The 19,364-nt window shown below is 49.9% G+C and overlaps 1 protein-coding gene across 6 annotated transcripts in view; it reads right to left on the bottom strand.

Annotated features, from left to right (window-relative positions):
• Positions 1-14,110, bottom strand: part of FGFR3 (fibroblast growth factor receptor 3) — a 53,110-nt gene extending 39,000 nt beyond the window's left edge. For all 6 annotated transcript variants that reach the window (XM_084517500.1, XM_084517501.1, XM_084517503.1 and 3 more), the window contains exons 1-2: positions 13,983-14,110; positions 12,860-13,095 (exon numbers count right to left, since the gene is read on the bottom strand). In XM_084517500.1, the coding sequence (XP_084373626.1) occupies positions 12,860-13,046 (187 nt within the window). In that variant the 5' untranslated portion in view covers positions 13,047-13,095; positions 13,983-14,110. The remainder of the gene's footprint in view (positions 1-12,859; positions 13,096-13,982) is intronic.
• Positions 14,111-19,364: the final 5,254 nt, after the last annotated feature.

Below are 19,364 nucleotides of genomic sequence, written 5' to 3'. Positions count from 1 at the left end.
CTAATTTACATCTGCATGAAAGGTTTCAGAGATTAAATGGCATTCAAGAAGGAATATTAGCTTTTCTCCCTCCCTCCAGCCCTCCTTTGAATGGATTTACTACTGGCAATTAGCTTTCTGTTCCACCGGCCAAGTAGAAAACAGGATTCATCAGGACTCTACAGTATCCTCCTTTTAATGGACTGTTTTCTCAAATCACCCAATTCAGATGCTGAGAGTTAGAAGAAGAAATAAATCGTCACAAAGCTAAAATAGTTACAAAAACACTTTGGCTGGGAGGATTTCCCTGTGGCACTTGGAAAGCCCTAAGGAGTAAAAAAAAAAAAAAAAGGAGAACAAATCAAAGGGGTCTCCTGGCTACACCCAGGAAAAATGGGAATGCAAAACCCCAGGAACACAAAGCTTTGGTTGCTGCTGAGAGCAGAGTGCCTGTCCCAAGGACAGCCTTCAGCTGGGAGTTTGCTGGCTTAAAGGAACAGACACTGATGGGTATTTTCCTTAAAGTTTGGCCAGATTTTCATTTGTTCCTCTAATGAAAAAAAAAAAAAAAAAAAAAAGAAGAAGAACAAAAAGCAGCTACCATCCATATCTGTCTCACAGTTCTGTGCTTTTTTTTTTTTTTTTCTGAAGTAAAGAAAACCTAATGAAATGTCCTCCGCTTCAACATCAGTGGTTCCTGAAGATGGGGAGTGGGGATGCTGATGTCCCCGGGCATCCCGTGGGAGCTCTTTGATTGTGCTGAAGCACCTCAAGGATGCCCACACAGATGGTTCCTGTTCTCCCAGGTGCCAAAGGCTTCGTGTTGGACCTGCTTTACTCAAGAGGAGGCCAGCAACGAGCTCTCAGCAGCCCACACACAGTCATACCCAGCCCACCTCACCCAACCATGGTGGCCAAACACGGTCAACTTGGACCTCTTCCTACACATGGTAGAGGAATGGGACGCTTGATGGGCTGATCCTAGGGGAAGCACAACCATGGGTTCTCCGTTTGGTGTCTGCCTCCTGTTGCCTCAGGAGTGGTGGCCAACTCAGCCCCAACTTTCAGATCCATAGAGTGACAAGCTGGTTTGGGAGAAGTGAGGCCAAAATCACTGGCTGCACAGAGTAGCACCAGTGTCCTAGCTTGGTCTCAATAGGCCGATCCTGTCACAAAATGGTTGAGGTTTTATATTTGTGCTCCTCATGCCCAAGGAAATTAAAAAAAAATCATCACTGTAGTGTGTAAATGACAACCACAACTGGATGAAACCAGTGGAGGCAGTTACAGAAACTGAGGCCTAGACTGAGGCTTCCCAGCTTCCTAAAGGCCTGAGCAAAGCTCATCCCCAGCCTCCACTGAAGGAGGACTGGGTCCCAGAACCATGCCAAAATGCACAAAACCCAGCACAGAGAGGTCCTGAGCAAACCCAAGCTCTTCAGGCATCAGCACACCATGCTGGCCTTCCTGGACCAGGCCACTCGGCTGGGTCCTCCTCTACACTCATGTCCTTCCTAAAATCCTTCAAAAACTCATCACGTTGAGAGTTCTCGACCTCAGGGCAGGTTTTCAGCTATCTGGTGCATGCTAGCAGAACATGCAGCACCTTTTCAGTGCCCTTGCAGACATTTTTTTTAAACGATACGTAGTCACCAGGCCCAACAGTTGAGGTTCACCTCAGAGGAAGTTTCTATGAGATGCAGACCCAGAATAGTGGGAATACAATTCCCAGGCTGGTCCAGACGGGTGCCTGTGATGCCTTCCTGAAGTGGGTTTTGAGATCACATGGTGCTAGAAAAAATTTGCCATAAGGCCCCAACCTTTCCCCTTCGGTTCACAGCTATGCAGCCACCAAATCCCAGCACCTCTGCGTTTCCCTTGCACTTCTCATGTGCGCTCCTCTAATCTTCATTTAATGCAGGCAGCTGGCTGTAAATACCCCAGAACAATGACTTTAATCCTAAGTATCCTGGAGCCCCCCTTCTTCCCTGCACCAAAACTGACAAAAAATAAAAAGAACAGCCTCATGACAGCAAGATGGAGAAATCCAAGCTAGCCACTGGGCCAAAAGAGCAGAAAGGCACAATGAGCTAAATTTTGCCTGGCCCGCTAATTAAAAACGGAAGCGACCATACTCTGGAGCCAGCGATGGGAGGTGGGGGGAGTTTTCATGCTATTCAAAACCCGGCTTCCAACTGGGACCATATTCACTCCACATTAATTGTCATTCCAACTACGAGTGTCCTAGTTTCAAAATGAAAACTACTCTCCAGCGTAGCTAGTGAAAACCAACACCAGTTTCAAGGCATTAAACAAAATTTATTGATTGCATTTTCCCACCCACTAAAACTTTAATAAGCATTAAACCTCAAACTCCTGGCCCTGTTTCCTCCCTCTACCCTCTCTCTCCATAAAAAGGGTCAGGCCCCTCTATATGGAGATTAGGGCTTAATGTTTGGTATTTGTTTATGAGCCTATCAATTGCCTCTATTTCAGGGGGGGAAAAAGCACATCTGAAAAAAAAAAAAAACCCTCTGGTACACACGAATTAAGAGAGGGCAAAGGTTTAGGGTAGTTTCTTTTTTTTTTTTTTTTCAACTGATTGTGGGTTTTAGATATATTACTGATCATGTTTACAATGAATGAAAATAAGTAAATATTCCCCTCTTTGCAAGCTTCCCTTGAGTTACATAAAATGGCATTTTTCAAAAATCCCTATTTCTCAGTAAAAAGACACAGAACTTCAAGGCCTCTCTGCTCGCTGTTTTCAGCTGTGTAAAAGGAAAAAAAAATAATTTGGGGGCCACTCTGTCTGCATTCTTAGCAAAGAAAACAAAGGCCAAACATTTGAAATGCAAAGGTCAGTGATTAAGCCCAGAAATCCATATCTAGGCATCAAAATGAATAGCCAGATTTTAAGAGTGCTTAAGTGCTTTAAATGCAGAGCCTGACCTGGCTCAGCATCTTTCAAAACCAAGCCTGTTATTTCAATGCCTCAAGCGAGATGGAGGTGCCAGGTACCCAAATTGCAGAAGTCTAATCTCCTTTTCGTGAAGGCTGAGCCGTTGTAATCTAAAGTCGCGAATGACAAACCAAGATTTTATTAGTTAGAAAGCACATCTCACTAAAGTTGCAACACTTTGCCCTTCTGCTAAACTCAACGCTTACCCTTCAGCGTTACGAGAAAGAGTTTTGAGAGATGGCAAAAGAAAAGCAGTTGTAGAGAATTCTTTTATTTCTCCTCTTTAAAGAAGGCTGCTGAAGGGATTAGACAGCTTGGAGTTCACTGCTCTGTTAAATCAACCTTACAGTATTTTTTCAGCTTGTTTGACTTGCTGTTTCTGTATACATTTTGTGTTTTCACCTTTCTGCATTCAAATCCCATGCTAGCGTTTGTTCTGGGCTTCTCACAGGAAACTTGGTCAGCTCTTTATTTGTATTAAGTCTATGGAGTTATAGAAAACAGACTTGGAAAACAATCCCTAAATTAGCAGGACTTACCAGCATACATGCCTAGGCGCACACACACGGAGCGCCGCATACCATCCTACCCGAACGCGGCGTTTTATCATTTCCAGCAGCAACAGCAGGGCATCGGGTTCAGCAGCACGGACCTTTTAATGGTCTCGTGCAACCGTATCTATTACAGCGGGTTTCTGACTGCACGTAATAAATTAAGAGAGAGTTCAAGGAAGTCATGCGTGTCTCAGTTCCCACTCCCTACAAACTGCTTTAATGCTCCCAAATAATCATCCGCTAGGAACTGAACCACGGTAGGCTCCAGAAATGCCAGCAGCAGGTTAGACAGCTCCACGTGCAGCTATTTTAATGCATCCATAAGGAAAGGCACTCTCTGCAGAGCGTCCTGCAGCAGGACACAGCTGGTCCTGCCTGCAGGAGCCTGGGACCTTCCACAGGCTCTCTCAGGCACCTGCCCCATCCTCTGTGGTCTGAGCTTCTCAGCTTTTCCCTTCCTTCCCCCCAAAAAAAACATGTCTAAAATCTCTTCTTTCTGCAAGAGAGCTCCCAGACATCCCTGTGCAACAGATGCCATTGCGACAGCAGGGTTGGTCATTGCAATGGGAAAGAGGAAGGAGGAAGCAAAGAGCCATTTCTCTTCTGCAGACAGACACCGTGGGACATAAATCTGAGGCCAGTGGCCACACACGGGCTGGATTTGTCTGAAAGTCAGGCACTGATGGCAAGCTCCAGTGGGGCTCCCTTGGGTGGGATGGGTGGATGAACTACCACAACCCAGCAACACAAGCCAAGACATGAAGTCGGACCCTCCCCACATATTTATACCTATTTCTTCACGAAGATGTATGTATCCGTACAAAGAGTGAGAGTTGCTTATAGCAGTGAGACCATTGAACAGTTCAGACCCACAAGTGACCCAAAACCTGGGCTCTGGCCCCTCTACTCCCTCTAGGAGGACTGGCATTTAATTCATCATCTTCTCCTCTTCCTCCCAGCCCCAAGACACTGCGTGCTGCTCCTACAGCTCCTCCTCACCCCAAAACCAGTCAGGCTCAAGCAGCAGTGGGTGCCATTCCTGCAAAGACTGCACTGCTTGTCCGTGCCTCATTTGCTATGCACTGGGAGCAGGGGGGCGGAGGGGACGAAAACCTCCACTTCAAACGTTTACGCATATTTTGAAAGCACCTGAGAAGGCTTCAGGCGCCTTCTGCCAGGACTAGCACATTCCACTGACACGATTACCTTATCCAGAGGACTCCTAGCAGGAAGCATTTGCGTTGTGTGTGGGGTTGTGATAACCAGAATCAGGCTGGCAGACCAGTTTGCAGGGCTGCAACCCACCAAAGAAGTTGGAGCAGCAGGGACAAAGCTGTCCCTTTTTCCTGCACCAATGGAGAGAAGGGTACAGGGGAACCCTGCTGTGCCCCCCAGCTGCCTGTGTGGTTCCTCTCCCTCCATGAATACATCCCAAGGAAGATGCCCACTGCTTTCTCAAATCCCCCGCTGCCAGCAATGAGGGAGAAATCTCATTTCTCCACTAAATATCACACAGTTTGGAGTCCCTGTACAACTCAACAAATGCGTGTGAGGACTGGTTTTCCTTTTTTTTTTTTTTTTTTTTTTTGTCTGGGCTGCAAGCAGGTGGTTAAACCAGGGGCAGATCCCAAAGCATTTCTGGGGCAGGATGCTTCAGATTTGGGTTTCCTTTGCCTCTATGTCTAAATGACAGCAACACTAATTGAACCACTGGCCAAAAGAAACTGAGATACGACCCTTTCGCCCACACTCTGGGGGCTCCCATTTGCTGGAGCCTCTTGCTCTCCTCTAACAAGGGGTAGAAGAAATGATGGCAAGAGAAGGTGCCACGGTCAAGGCACCTCTCTCTGAGATACCCAAGGCTGAATGAAAGATCTAGGATTTGTAACGTAGTATCTACACTGAAATTCTATGGTATTTACTGTATTTATATGGTATTTCGGCTGGGCTGGGAGCTGGGGATGCAGCTGTGTGAGGACAAGAACATGGTTTTACTGGGGATCTCCAAAGCAAACATCAGCATGCCCAAATAGCATTTTATACTCTTGCTCCCTAGGCAGGGAAATCAGGAGGCTGGAAAGCCTGAAACTTATTTTTATGCTTAATTACAGTTCTTGAGTGCTTGACACCAGGCACTCACTCATTACGCTTTTGACACTGATGCCTTTGGGCTCACGGGGAAGGAACGCTTCACGCTCGGCCATCACTCACTACATTTGCAAGTGCTTAATGCAGAAGAAGGTGGCTGATGGATTTGTAGCAATTTCAGGAAAGGATGCAGAGAGGACACCATCTGCTCTTTCTTACTTTTTTTGCCTTCCTTTCTGCAATTTATCAGTTTGCGGACTGGGAGGCTGAGGCTCCTCTTCCCCCAGCCCTGGAAAGGAGAGGCAAGGACGAGGGGCACGATGGGCAGGGGGAGCTCTGGGCTGCCCGCTCACCAGGCACCCAACCCACCACACACTGCAAGAAAGAGGCTCTCTGAGTTTTCCCTGAAAAAACAACAACAAAAAAACTCTTTCATGTAAAGCTGCAGGAGCGTGCGTAACACGCTGGCTGTAAAATGAATATACTTTTTATTTTATTTTGCAAGTGTTCCCCCCTGTTCCAACTGCATTCATTCGTGCCTTGCGCAGGAAATACCAGCTAATTTATGCACCTCCATTTACTGCCCCCCCTACTTCTGCACGAATCCCCAGCTATTAACATAACTATTTAAACTGGACATGTTTTCTTAAACATTCCTTCTCTTTCATAAACTGCCAAGTGACAGTTGTTTACTGTCAACAAGCCTGGGTACTCCAAGACAGGGAGAAATATGCCCTTTCAAAAGGCAGACATATCGGCTACCAAAAGAAGATTAAAATCTGGTGTTTTTCTCTTCTCCCTCCCCAAAAATGCTTTATTCGTGCGGGCTCCACGTGATACAGATCAGCAGAGATAACGCTATGTTTAATTCCGATCATTCTTTTAATTAAAGATTGGCTTATGGAGGATTTATCTTTGGTTGCACATGCTAGTTGTCAGTGCACACTCCAAACTCCCTAATCTTCCCACTGCAAATGTTCCCCCCCCCCCTCTTTTTTAGCTCCGATACCCCGAGCACATCTCGGGGAACCAGCGTGCTAATCTTGCACAGACCCTGCTATCGGCCACAAATAAAACGCTCACCCTGGGGATCTATACAGAGAAGTTAAAAAATTTAGGAGGGAAAAAAAAAAATCAAATCACTGTTTACTTCAAGACCTACAGTCTCCTAATAAGCTGCTGAAATATTTTGCTGGGAGGGAATTTCTTGCATTTGAGTCTTGCACATGAAAGCAGGGAATAGGAAAAAAATACAACGCAGTTCTCTGAGAAAACCATTTTTCCATGCCTGCAAAGTGCTGGGGAAGCTCCTCCAGGGTTTCTGTGCTGTACTATGGTGGTTCCTCGCCGAGTGCTGCTGCTGTAACCCACATCACGCCAACTCTTGGTGGGGACACCACAGTGACGCCCCAGAGCACCATGCAGAGGGGTTCTGGCAGTTTTGGTCGCTCAGATGCCACCAATTTGCATCCAGGCTGGATAGGGGGCATAAAAACCTGCAATGGCTCTGTGCAAAGGCAGCTGCTGGCCAAAAGTGAGATGGAAAAAGAAGGTCCCGGGACAGCTTGTTCCCAGGGGGACGGGAGGTCTGGGGATGGCCCTGAAGCAGCAGAGGCAGGCACCTCCCCACCTCCCTAAAGTTTCCTCTGCTTGTTAAAATGTTTGGGTCATTAGAAAACTTTGTGAACAATCCCCGCTTATGCTAAACAGTCGCTCCCACCACGATCTGTTCAGGGCTCCAGCCTGCTCCCTTGGAAATCAATGGGGGCTTTTTTGCTTAGGATTCAATAGGCACAGGATCAGGACCTCATTATGATTTTTACAGGACTACAAGCAGCAGCGAACGGTGAAACCCCCGAAACAAAGCAACGAACCCTCTGAACCGGGAGCCAAAGTCACCCCTGAAGGGCCTTTACAAACTCTGCCAAGCATCCAGATAAAGTGAAAAATCCCAATTCTCGGGAGCTTTCAGTTGTTTGACAGGGAGAGCAGGAGCTTGATGAGGGCTGGTCGCATCATCTGGACCCAGGAGCATCTCCCGTACCTCCTTGCCCTCAAAAGAAAAGCCTGGATAGGTGTCTCTTTTGCTTTCCCCCGGGAAAACACCCATCTCCCTCCAAAACCCACACACATCAGCACATTGCCATGGAGTAGCCTGATGTTTTAAGGCACTCCAGCAGCTCGTGGGATGACCACCGCTGGTCCTGGTGGCGCAGTGCTCCCAGGGCGTGCTGCCTCGGGCATGCAGGGCAGCCTGCACGGTTTTCCAGCCGCAGATCGCAGCCCCAGACTGCGTCCTTCCCTCACCCGAGAACTTGGAAGCCTTCTCCCTTCTGAGTCATTAATACTTTTAACCCCTCACAACCTGCGGAGATGGCACGGCCCCAAAATCCCACAGATGCTCGACGTGTAAGCACATGGTAATTGTTTTGCATACGGCTCGGCGCGATAAAGAGACTACAGCGCTCTTCCAAGGTTTAATATAACCTTCCTATTGAACCGAGTCTTTATCTTCCCCTCCTCTCTGGGCTTTGAGGAAGCAAGGCCAGCTCAGTGAAGCTAGCTCCCCCTCTGCTACAAATACCACACCTTTTTTAGATGAATACATCTGAAACTGAAGCGGTTACTGGAGAAGTGCTTTCTCGCTTTGCTGCGCTGCAATTCTTCAAAAATAAAAGCTTCGCTAAATTGTGTAATCTGAGCGTCACAGCAAAAAACAAAACAAAACAAAACAAAAACAAGGAAAAAAACCAATTTAGCTGCTGGGCTTGTCCCTATCCACCTGAACGCTGCAACCCCCCCCAGATAGCCTATCAGAACGATAGGGCAGGTTTAAGTCTGATTACCTTTCACATTTTAACTACTAAGTTTACCAAAGGTTTTACTCTGCTCGTATCTCACAGTTCTTGTTTGCTTTTGATATTACAGAAACTTCCTGGTCATTCAAGCCAAGGAGCTGATACTTTAGGGGGAAGCAACATCAGGAATACCGCATTCGCCGCAGGAATAAAAGCCCTTCTTCACACATCCAGAGCTTTAAATCATATCTACGGCACTTGGCAACCTGAGCTGCGAGCTATCGGGAAGGGGGCACTGGGGCTGTCAGCTCCAATTCAGGGAAAAAGCACATTTTTTTACGAGGTCACCAGATAAACATGCCAAAGAAGGGCAGACAGCAAACTATGTTTAGCTATGATAAGCTACGTAGGAGGCCTAGGTAAAAAAGCCCAGGTATCACAAGGTAATTTAAGGTGCTTTCAGCATCGAATGTGTCTTCAGACATGGCTTTAGCCTGCATTTTGCCCAGGGGGTGCTATGGGATTTACTCTTCCAGCAGCCCGGGCTGCCCGCTTGCAGGGACCAGGCATAGCTTTGCCCAGCTCCAGCCCCGTTTGCTGAAAAAAAAAAAAAAAAAAGAAAAAAGGTGGGTGTATGGAGAATTTGTAACGAGCCACTGTCCCCTGGCACCCGGCCTGGTACGTGGAGGGGAATTAAGTTTATAAACCAAACAGTGTTCAGAGGGATGAAACAGCAAACGCTGAAAGCCATCCACCAAACCGCGCTGCCGAACGGCTCGGAGGGTGCTGAGTCAGCAGGCTGTTTCAGGCTGCTTTTCTTTTCTGAAAAAAGCAGAAAAAGGTATGCAGAGCCAGACAAACTGACTCCTGGGGCATAGGGAAAGTTACAAGCATGTAGAAAGCTACAAAAAAGAGGTAAGTCCTTTCAAATGAGGAAACAGAATGAAATTAACATCGGTTTAATCAATCCCTGTGCATCAGGTCCAGCCCAGCTGGGAAAAAGTTGCCCAGCTAGGAAGGGAATTTCACCTGCCTTCCTACTAGAAATATCTGAACTCGTAGCATTCCTGATTAGCATCCACGTACACTAAGAACTGCCAAAAGCTAAACTCTTGGGGACAACACGACCACTTCTTCACCTCTTCTGAAGCCTCAGGGCTCATGCCCAAGCTCCGGCACTGCATCCTGCCCCCTCTCCAATGACCGCCAGCAAAACGTCCCAGCCGGCACAGACACTGAGCTTCAGCTACAGCCCTGCCACGGCTCTGCCTGCCAGCTGACAGGGCACTGTCAGGAAGGTGTTGGTCTAACGCTGCTGTGAACTGGAAATTTTTTTAACTGGTCAGAAATCAGCGTCACCCCCCTGCCTTTTTGGGTCCCTGACTGAAAGAGCAGACGCACGCAGTGAGCGTGCCGAGAGGACAGCTCTCTGAGCACACAGTCCAGAATCAAAGTTCACTTTTACTGACTATACATGAAGGGGGAAAAAATTGTTTCCCAGCCTTATGGAGGCGGAAAAAGCCCTTCCCAAAATTTCACATGAAATTTCGCTTTGTCCAGGCTGCAGGACTGGGTCCCTCTGGATGGGAACTGTCCTGGCGCAGCAGGGATGCTGCACCAAAACTTCAAAACCCGTGCTGGAGCAGGCTGCTGGACAGGTACGCTTTCTCCAACAGCCCTGAAGATTTGTTGGAGAGAGTCATAAAAGTTAACGTGCTGGTCAGAGTGGCTTAGTTTAATTGCATGATTTAATTAGCAGATCAACACTTCGCTAACACAATCTTCAGATTTACTTTCATCACGTTCCCTACCCCTTGGTTGTTAATGAAGCCTTAATTAAAAGAAAAAAAAAACACCCTCGGATTTAATTGGAGTGACCCTTGCCAATACGTGTAGAAGATGTGGGGTTACACAGCCACTGGCGAGCATGTTGGTGAGTCAGCCTCTGCCCTGGAACAGACTTTTTTTGCCAGGTAAGGGATAGACAACCAAAAAAAGCCATATTTCATCATCCTTCACTCGTGTCCTCTTATTTTATTACTCAATAAAACATGCCAGTCTCAACTTTAAAGGCTTAATTGCCTTTTTTAGCTGCTATTATTAGAGGACAACTTTTTATCTCTTAACTGCCCACTGAATCTAAACGGTTTCAGGTCTCGGACATGAAGTCAGAAGCACCACCAATTTGTACAGGGGTTCTTTTAGAGGGTTTAAAAACACTTCCCTGAAGGGACCACGTGAACCCTGAGCCCTGCTCCAGTGCCGTGTGGTGAGGGCAATTTCAGGGTGACCTTTGGAATATTTAGGTACACAGAGCCAGGCCGTCTGCAGCGTGCACCTCGTACCCACCACCGGGCACAAGCTGGCTGCATAAAGCAAACCGTCCAAACCCAGAGCATCTCCTGCCACTTCCAAACAGAGAAGTGACAGGAATCCATACGTGTCCCGGCTCGGCTAAATCCCATATTGGCACCTTTTCCACCCTTTTGGCTCTCTGTACAACTCTTTCAATGCGCGTACACATCTCCGGTTGCTAACTCCCGAATGCTAAGGAGCCCCGAAATTCCCCTTTTTTTCACGTATATTGTAGGCAGACAGACACTTACAAACCAGCTACAGGAGACAGGCCAGTTATCAGGAGCTTTTAAAAGTGAAACGCTGCTGTTTCAGTCGGTCTGCTCTCTAAGAAAACAGCCAGCGTTACTTGACATTCACAAATCGTACGGAGTAATATCTTTATCTGAATACTAATGCAAATTGGACGGGCTTTTTTATATTGATGTCTATTCTGTGGCTGCTGAATAGAGTGACCGCATGCTCAAGGCTGCAAAGGAGTTCACTGACCTCCCTAATCATCTCTGTCATAGCCCCTGAATGACATACACATTCAATCCTGCCTCGCCTCTCTACTTTCATTCATAAAAAAAGAAGGGGGGGGTGGAAAAAAATTGACATTGTTCTTCCTGCAGCAGCCCCGAGAAAGGGAGAGAAGAGAAACTCGGCCCAGATGAGGCCCCTGGTGTTTTTAGTTTAGCTTCTATTCAGCAACAGCCCCGCCATCTGCCTCCTTCCTGCCAACAGCCGAACACCTCCCTGCGGAGATGTTAAAACCTGCACCCCCTCCACCTCCGCTAATAGCGAGTATTCATATTAGCAAACATACACATACCTCGAGAATGCCTCCCTTCAATGTGTGTTTTATGTAGCTGAGTATAGGCACAAAGCAGTAGCTGTTATAGCCTTCACAGCCCCGTGTGGAGAATTAGATCACTGGGGAAAAATCCTTCCAAGCCCCTTTATGGAAAATAAGGCCTTAGACTGTAAATGCAAAGCCCAGCGAACAACAACCCTCAGTAATGAGCCAATACCCCATGGCCCATTTGACCAGGAGAAAGAATTTGCTTTTTTACCATGCTGTTCAAAGGCTGAAAAGCAAAACGTGTTTTTGCTCGGCGCGGAAGGTTTATATCCTTTACAGTTGCTTTTGCACAACCTCTCTCCCACCCCGGGTCGGGTGCTGCTGCCCAGCTGAGGCGCCGGGCGATGCTCGGCTGCTGCTTCCCCGCGCACGTGGCATTGCAGTGCCTGCCCTCACAGCCCCCGTTGCAAGCCCCCAGTGCTTCAGGTTGATGGGACAGCCTTGGGACATCGCTAGGTGGCATGGGGACCCTGGAGCCCTCCGCTCGGGGGCCCGATCCTGGCTCCTGGGGGGGCTTTCCCAGCGACTCTGCAGCGAATGAGCCTCATCAGAAGGATTTCTGCGGGAAATCCCAACGCATGGCCAAGCTCCCCGCTGTCCCAAATAGGATGTTGTCCCCCTGGCCCTCTGGTACAGCCCCACTGCTGAGACCCGCAGCAGGCTGTGACACCTGGGTGCTGACACGGGGCTGCTGCTGGCTGCCCGCACCCACCTCAGCCGCCCTGACACGGCGGTGGCGATGTTTGCCCCGTAAATCATTTCTTTTGGCTGTGAAAAATGAGCCAAACGAGTTACACTAAGAATCTGGTGTTTTATTAGGACTTTCTTGAAAACAAAACCAACCCCCGGTGTGATTTATAGCTTTAACCAAAAGGGGTATGAAAGTAATGCCCCCACCCCCAGCCTCCACGAAGCCCATTTATTCCCCTGTCACTTTTTTGGCAACCAGGCTTCAGACCCTTTCGTGAACAATGGAAACTTTTCTGCCGGGTACATGCAAGCTGGAAGACGGGGGGCTGCGAGGGGGCTCCCGTCCATTAAACAGCTTCGAAAAATAAACAGCGACTCAGGTAGCAGCTGAGGCGTATCAGCGAGAGGCGGCGTTTCAAACCGGGGGTGATGCGTATAAATTTTTTTAAGACTCGGTGACTTTTTTTCCCTCCTTTTAGGCCACTCGACGGGGTGTGGGGGGGACAACCACCCCCTGAGCCACCTCCTCGCCTCCCTCAGCCCCCTTATCCAACCTCTGCCCACCGACCAAAGGAGGCGAAGCCCTTACCTGCCGGCTGCCCGCCGCTCCTCTCCGCCGCTCCTCCGCCTCTCCGCCGAGCCGATGGCAGCCCTCCGACGGCCGCTGCCAGGCAGAGGCACCAGACGGAGCCCCAGGCCGCCCCCATGCCTCCGGCACGGCGCCGGGGGAGCGGGGCCGCCGCTGCCTCCCCTCGGCCGCCTCCCGTTTCAGACATCCCCCGGCCGCATGCTGGGCGCCGCTCAGCGCTCCGCTCCGCCGCCGCGCTGCGGGGACAGGCAGGGAGGGAGCTCAGGGGGGGCACGGGACCCCCCCCGGCACACGCACCCCAATATGCACACCCCAACAGCCCCAGCCCCGGGCACACGCACCCCAGTGCACGCACACCCCGATGCATAACCCCCTCCGGGCATACACACCCCGACACGCCACCCCCCTAGGGGAGAAAAGGGGTGGGGGAAGGTGAAATAGTGAAATAAGTAGGAATGGTATAAATAAGGGGAATGGGGTAAGTAAAAGTAATGAGAGTAATGGGATAGTATGGGTAATGAAATAAATGAGAATGATGAAATAAGAGCAATGAAATAAAGGAGGATAGTGGAACGAGAGTAATGAAGTAAGTAAAAATGATGAAGTAAGTAATGAAATAATTAATAATGGAATAAATAAATACTAATGAAATAAATAATAATGGCATAAGTAATGAAATAAATAAGGATGATGAAATAAGTAAGAGTATATGAAGTGTGTAAGAGTATATGAAGCGTGTAAGAGCATATGAAGTATGTAACAGTATATGAAGTATGTAAGAGTGAGAGTAACTAAGAGTATATAAAGTATACAAGAGTAAATAAATAAGAATAATGAACTAAGCGCAAGAAAATAAATAAGAATAATGAAATAAATAAGAGTGATAAAGTAAGTGAGAATAATGAAATAAGAGTAAGAAAATAACTAACGAAGTATGTAAGAATAACAAAGTAAGGATGTAATAAATAGTAAAAGAAATAACGCCAAAATAACCGATAAGAAAGACAAATAGTGACAAAATGCGGGACCCTAAGACAAAGAATCGGGAGATCGCGAAGCACCGCTCCCGCAGCGGCGGCGGGCAGGGCGCTGAGCGCGGCGCGCAGCACGGAGCGGCGCCTACCTGCGCAAGCCCCGCGGCCGGCCGCGCACCGCGCATGGAGCCGCTGCTGCCTTCTCCTCCTCTTCCTCCCCTTCCTCCTCCTCCTCCTTCTCGTCCTCCGGGTCCCGGCCGCGGTGCCGGCCGCCCTCCCTCCCTCCTCCGCCGCGGCGCTCCGGCGTCTGCCCGCCGCTGCTCGGGCGCGGAGCGGGGCGGCCGCGCTGTCCCCGCCCGCCGGGCCCCGCCGCCCGCCCCCGGCCGCCCCCGCTCCGCCCCGCAGCCGCGGGGGGCCGCGCCCGCCGCCCGCGCTCCCCTCCCTCCGAGCCCGGCCCCAAAAAGGGAGAGGGAGAGGGACAGGGAGAGGGAGAGGGAGAGGGAGGGGGGGGCCCGGCCCCAGAAGGGAGCCCGGCCCCAGAAGGGAGCCCGGCCCCAAAAAGGAGCCCTGCCCCAGAAAGCAGCCCGGCCCCAAAAGGGAGCCCGGCCCCAAAAAGAAGGGAGTCCGGCCCCAAAAAGATGCTCCCCCCCTTCCCCGTCCCCCACCGCCCTGGGATGTGAGACTGGGGGAGGTCGTCTCTTAGGGAAGGGGGGTTTGTTAACGTGGGGAGGGCAGTGGGGTGCGTGTGGGACCCGGCGCTGTGTCGCGGCACTCTTATTTATTTATTTATTTTTAATTTTTACTATTTGGGGATTTTCTCCTGGAGAGGCAAGAGTGCGTTTTGGGAGCTGCTGCAGTTTGGGTGAACGGGGGTGGTGGTAGCGGGGGTAATGGGGGGGCCCAGGTGGGACAGGGCTTTGGTTCAGCCCCGGGATGGGTGCTGGAGAAAGGCACCGTGCCCACAGGGCTGTCCTGCTGTGCCCCATGGCAAAGCCCCCGGTGTGCTGCCCGCGCTCCCAGGGACTCCCTCCAAACACCCAGCATCGCTGGTTTCGAGTGGATGGGAGTAATCGCATCCCCCTTGGGCTCTGCGTGCCTGCTGTCGCTAACCCGACCAGCTACTCCAGTAAAACCTGGTTCGATGTCTCCTGTATCTGAGCAGCTGTGATTTCGGGTGCTGCAGTCATCTCAGGCACCCCCAGCCACAGCGACGCGCACCAGCCACTGCCAGCGAGCCACCCGAGCTGCTTCGCGCCGAGAAGTCACAGCTCTGCTTTAATCCCCTTGAAGTAGCAGCTCGTTCACCAAAAATAGATGCAAATATTATCAGAGCTGAAAACGCTTGGCATCAGGGGCCCAAAAAGACTGAGAGCTCGTGTTAGAGCTGAGCCAGGGTTTTTTGGGTCCCAGCGCTGTGCTGAAATCCAGGGGAGCGGGGAGGTTTCGCTCCCAGCGCCGTGGAGAGGTTTGGGGTTGGCACTGTTGTTGCTGAGACCGGGATCCATCCTGACACCTTTATCAGGGGCAGGGAGACTCTGACATCTCAATACTGCCGCATTGTGTGGGGAGGCATTGAGATGGGGCCGCCGCGAGGAAATCCTACATGTCAGCGGAGACCCTCACCGGTGACACCGGCAGTTCAAATGAAAACAATGGAGGGAAAAGCAGACGGAGAAAGGAGAGTGTGGTGGTTTCACCGTCACAGAGATGCCTTGGCAGCGTGTCAAGCTGCACGATGTTTGCTCTCGCAACTGCTGCGCTGGAGGTGCCAGAAAATCGATAAAAATAAAAACAGCGGCAGTGGCGTAATTATAGTGGGGACAACACCGCACCGTCATTGCCGTCATTGTTTTGAAGATGACTTTTTGGAAAAGCAGGGCCAGATTCTGATCTCATGTGAAGTCAGCAGGGGAAGAGCGACACCCGTTATTGTGACTAATATGAGCCCCATTCTCCAAGAGCAGAGCTGCAGAGAGGATCAGGAGCTTCCTAAGCCCGCAGCTAAAGCCAAAATGTTATAATTTGGGGTGGTTTTTATATGCTGTGACCATGCCACTATGTCAGGTGAAGCCAAAGGCATTCATGATTGTCCTAGAGCGGGGTAATAGGATGGAAATGGCCGATCCCAACCAGGCAAGTCTTAATATTGTGGGGAGATGAAGGTCCGCATCTCAGATCAAGTCCTTTAATGGTTTTGAACTGTTTTTCATTTGGAGGAAAACTAAAGGCTTATAACATTTGGAAGCCCTTTACAACAGGAAATCAAAGAGGGATTGGGATAGTCCTGCATGAAGGACTTCAAGGTTCACAGTTTTCCCCAGAGTGGGATATTTTTAGGTTTCCCGTTGGGTAACCTCCGGGGCAGCACGCGCAGACCCGATTAAGCGCAGATTTCCTGGTGTTGCTTTGTCACCGTGTGGCCACCGCAGCGGAGCCTGGGCTGCAGTGCCGTGTGCTGGAAACGACGGCTCTGGACTGCATCTCAGCCACTTTCTTACTATAAAAAATCCCATGTACTAGTAAATCCTGCACAACACAATTGCATTGTTTTAGGACTACTACGTTATAAGCCATATATTTAGCCCCAATGTTTTCCTTCCACCTCAAGCTAGGAGCGTGTACTCCCCTGCATGCTGGGGTACTCTCACTGCTGATGTTTGTTCTCCTTTTACCCTTTATAAGCTTTCCCTGCCCAGAACTTTATATTCGGTTAGCCTCTTAATATCCAGAGCTGTCAGTGATGAAAATCAACCCCCTTTCAGCAGCTCAGGGATGGCGAGCGGCTGCTCTCTTCCAAGCGAGCAGCTGAAATACGATGTGATCAGTGATGCTCTCGGTGTCTGAGCTGATCACCATCGCCTCCGCCTGCCCAGATCCCACCAAGGTGGCTCTCTTGGGAAGGGGCTTGGGGAGCTTTGCATGCTCTGAGGGCACAAACAGGGCTAAAACCCCTCTTTGTACCTTTCCAGAGCCCTGCCCAGAAGGAGGCTGCTAATCCCTCCGAAAGTGCGACCCGTTGATGATCTCAAAACAAGTTAAATGCAGGCTGCTGTCAGCAAAATCAACTGCAGGTGTGAGTGCTGTGAGCAGTCCCTTCTGCCTCTCCGTCCAGAAGGTGGGGATGGGACAGGCTGTGAGATGCCTGTCCAAAAGCCCTTGGCGCCAGGGCTCCTCATGAGTCACCTTTGGTGACGTTGCTGGATGAGAGCACGGGATGATGTGGGTTGGGATGGCATGAGCATGCTGAGGGCACGCTGCAGGAAACAGTTCCTGCATTAATACTGAAGGCAGAGCAAAGAAGAAGGCTGAGCTTTGCTACAAGTTTTAATGTGCTGGGCGAGATTGACCAGAATTACAGCGAAACGTGGTCACACGAGCCTGAATCGTATCGGGTTAGGTACACAGAATAAACATCACCAAATATTTCTTATCACAGCTAGGACCCGTGAGCCAGGCTGAGTGCTGCAGCCCTGCTTTAGCAGCTCTTTAACAAGCTGCTCCTTCAGCCTGATGGACTGCTGTGAGGTTACAGGAGACTGGATTGAAATATTGGTTAAAGTGTGTGTGGGTAGAAGCCCAAATTGCCCACCCCTTAGCACCAAAGGGTTAAGAGCTGCAGCGGAGGCAGACCCCGGGATATGTTTCCAGAGCTTACGTCACTATCCATTTATATCAGTCAGGTGCATTGGAATGGCTAAACCAGTTTTTATTAGCTAGCCAGCCCAAAGGACTGCGTTTCTGAGTGGGTTTATTGAATTTCCAGCCCATCATCCTTGTTGCTAAGATTAACGGTCCAAATGATTGTCAGGGCAAACGCAGCACGGGGTTAAGCCACCCCATGAAGGCTTTCTCTGTGCCTGCACATGGATCCCCTGCAAGGTGGCTGCAGCACAGCCTCACCCCATACAAGTTTTGCCCCATGGAGCAGCGTGGAGAGATGAGAAATAGATGGTCCCAGCAGGGGCTGAGCAATTTGAAGTGAAAAAGGAAGGAGTGATCCACAGAGACGCACAATGCCTCTTCTGCAGGAGCTGCGTACAGGGAGGTGCTGGCAGAGGTAAGATCATTTGGCAGCCTGGTGAGCGAACGATTGGAGGAAGCAGGGAGGAAAAAAAAACTGGAGAGAGCCTGTGGAGGGTGTGAGAAGCACAGATTTCAAACCGATCTTGAAATACTGTTGACTCAGCAGAACTGCTGCACGTGCAGCGTGGGGCTGCTGCGGGGTCCCCTTGACAAATACCTCTCTGAGGTGCCATTCGCCGCCAGCACAGGCTGGGTTTTCCTGGTCCTTGGAGTGAATAATGCCAAAGCTCTGGAGCCTGGAGAGGAGGAGGCAATGATCAGTTCTGCTTGCCAGATCTGCTTGTGCCATCACTGCACAGGATGGTTCAAGCAAGCGTGGGGCTGGAGCATTGCACACATGGGCTAGCAGGACACTCTTCTTTTGGGGGGCATTAAAATGAAGCCACAACCTCTTTATTCCTCTGCCACCCACAGAACGATGCCTGTGGGGCAATATTAGGGCATTACCACCCCAGCTCTCAGGTGAGTTCTCTCTCAGTGGCACGTTGTCCTGCTGCAGGCAGAGGCTGGAGTACGGGGACAAATCGGGCATTCTTCGCGCTGCGTTAATACCGCCTGTGTGCTCCGCAAGCAGTGCTGACACAGTGCCCTGCCTGCCTCCTGCCTCGCCACATCGAGAGGTGACTTGTACATCCATCTCCTTGCAATCCCTGTGGTGGCTTTGTTTTCCCAGGGAGTGCGGTGCAAGCTCTGCTCTGGGTGTATTTCCCTGCAGAGATAGCGTGTATCGGGCGTGTATTGCTGTATGAAATAAATATTCTGTGATAGGCTGTGCTGCAGAACTGAGCAGCTCCCTAACTTTCTCATATCCCTTTGATATAAGAAGCAACATGCACATGCATTCCAGATCCTTCATGCAGCTTCGGGGTGGAAAAGCGACTCAGGATACTTTATAAACAGGGATAACTCCTGCAGGAACTATCCTCAAGGAGAGCTTTGTCATTATCTCCACATCACACACAATCATTGCAGAGTCCAGGAAGGCAAACAGCCTTCCCAAATGCCACCCCCCTGTCCGCATCTTTCAGTTGTGGAACCACATCCAGCTTCATCCGAGCAAAGTGATAGCTGGCTCAGGGATCCTGTGCTGCTGCAGAAACGTGATTCCCCTCGCGCAGCACGCTGGATGTCCAGATCAAACGCGATGAAGAATGCAACCCGTGGTCGGGGAGGTTTGGCCTCCACCATCCCCGCATAGTAATTGTGGCATAAATCGTTTCATTCATCATTAGGAGAAAAACATTTGCGGTGTGGAAAATGGCAGTTACATAAGAAATTGGATAGGAGGCAGGTAGGTATTGACTTTAAGATGTTGCGTGGAGCCAATGCCTTTAATCAACAAGGGAAATGTTTGCATGTTAATAGAACTAACAATGAAACTGGAGTCGTGTTTTGACAAGTATTTCCAAACATTCCAGGAACACTGCGATGCTCTAGCAGCGGCTTTC

Source organism: Aythya ferina, assembly GCF_964211825.1.
Source record: "Aythya ferina genome assembly, chromosome: 4".
NCBI classification, from domain to species: Eukaryota; Metazoa; Chordata; class Aves; order Anseriformes; family Anatidae; genus Aythya; species Aythya ferina.
This window is presented reverse-complemented; position numbering and strand designations above follow the sequence as displayed.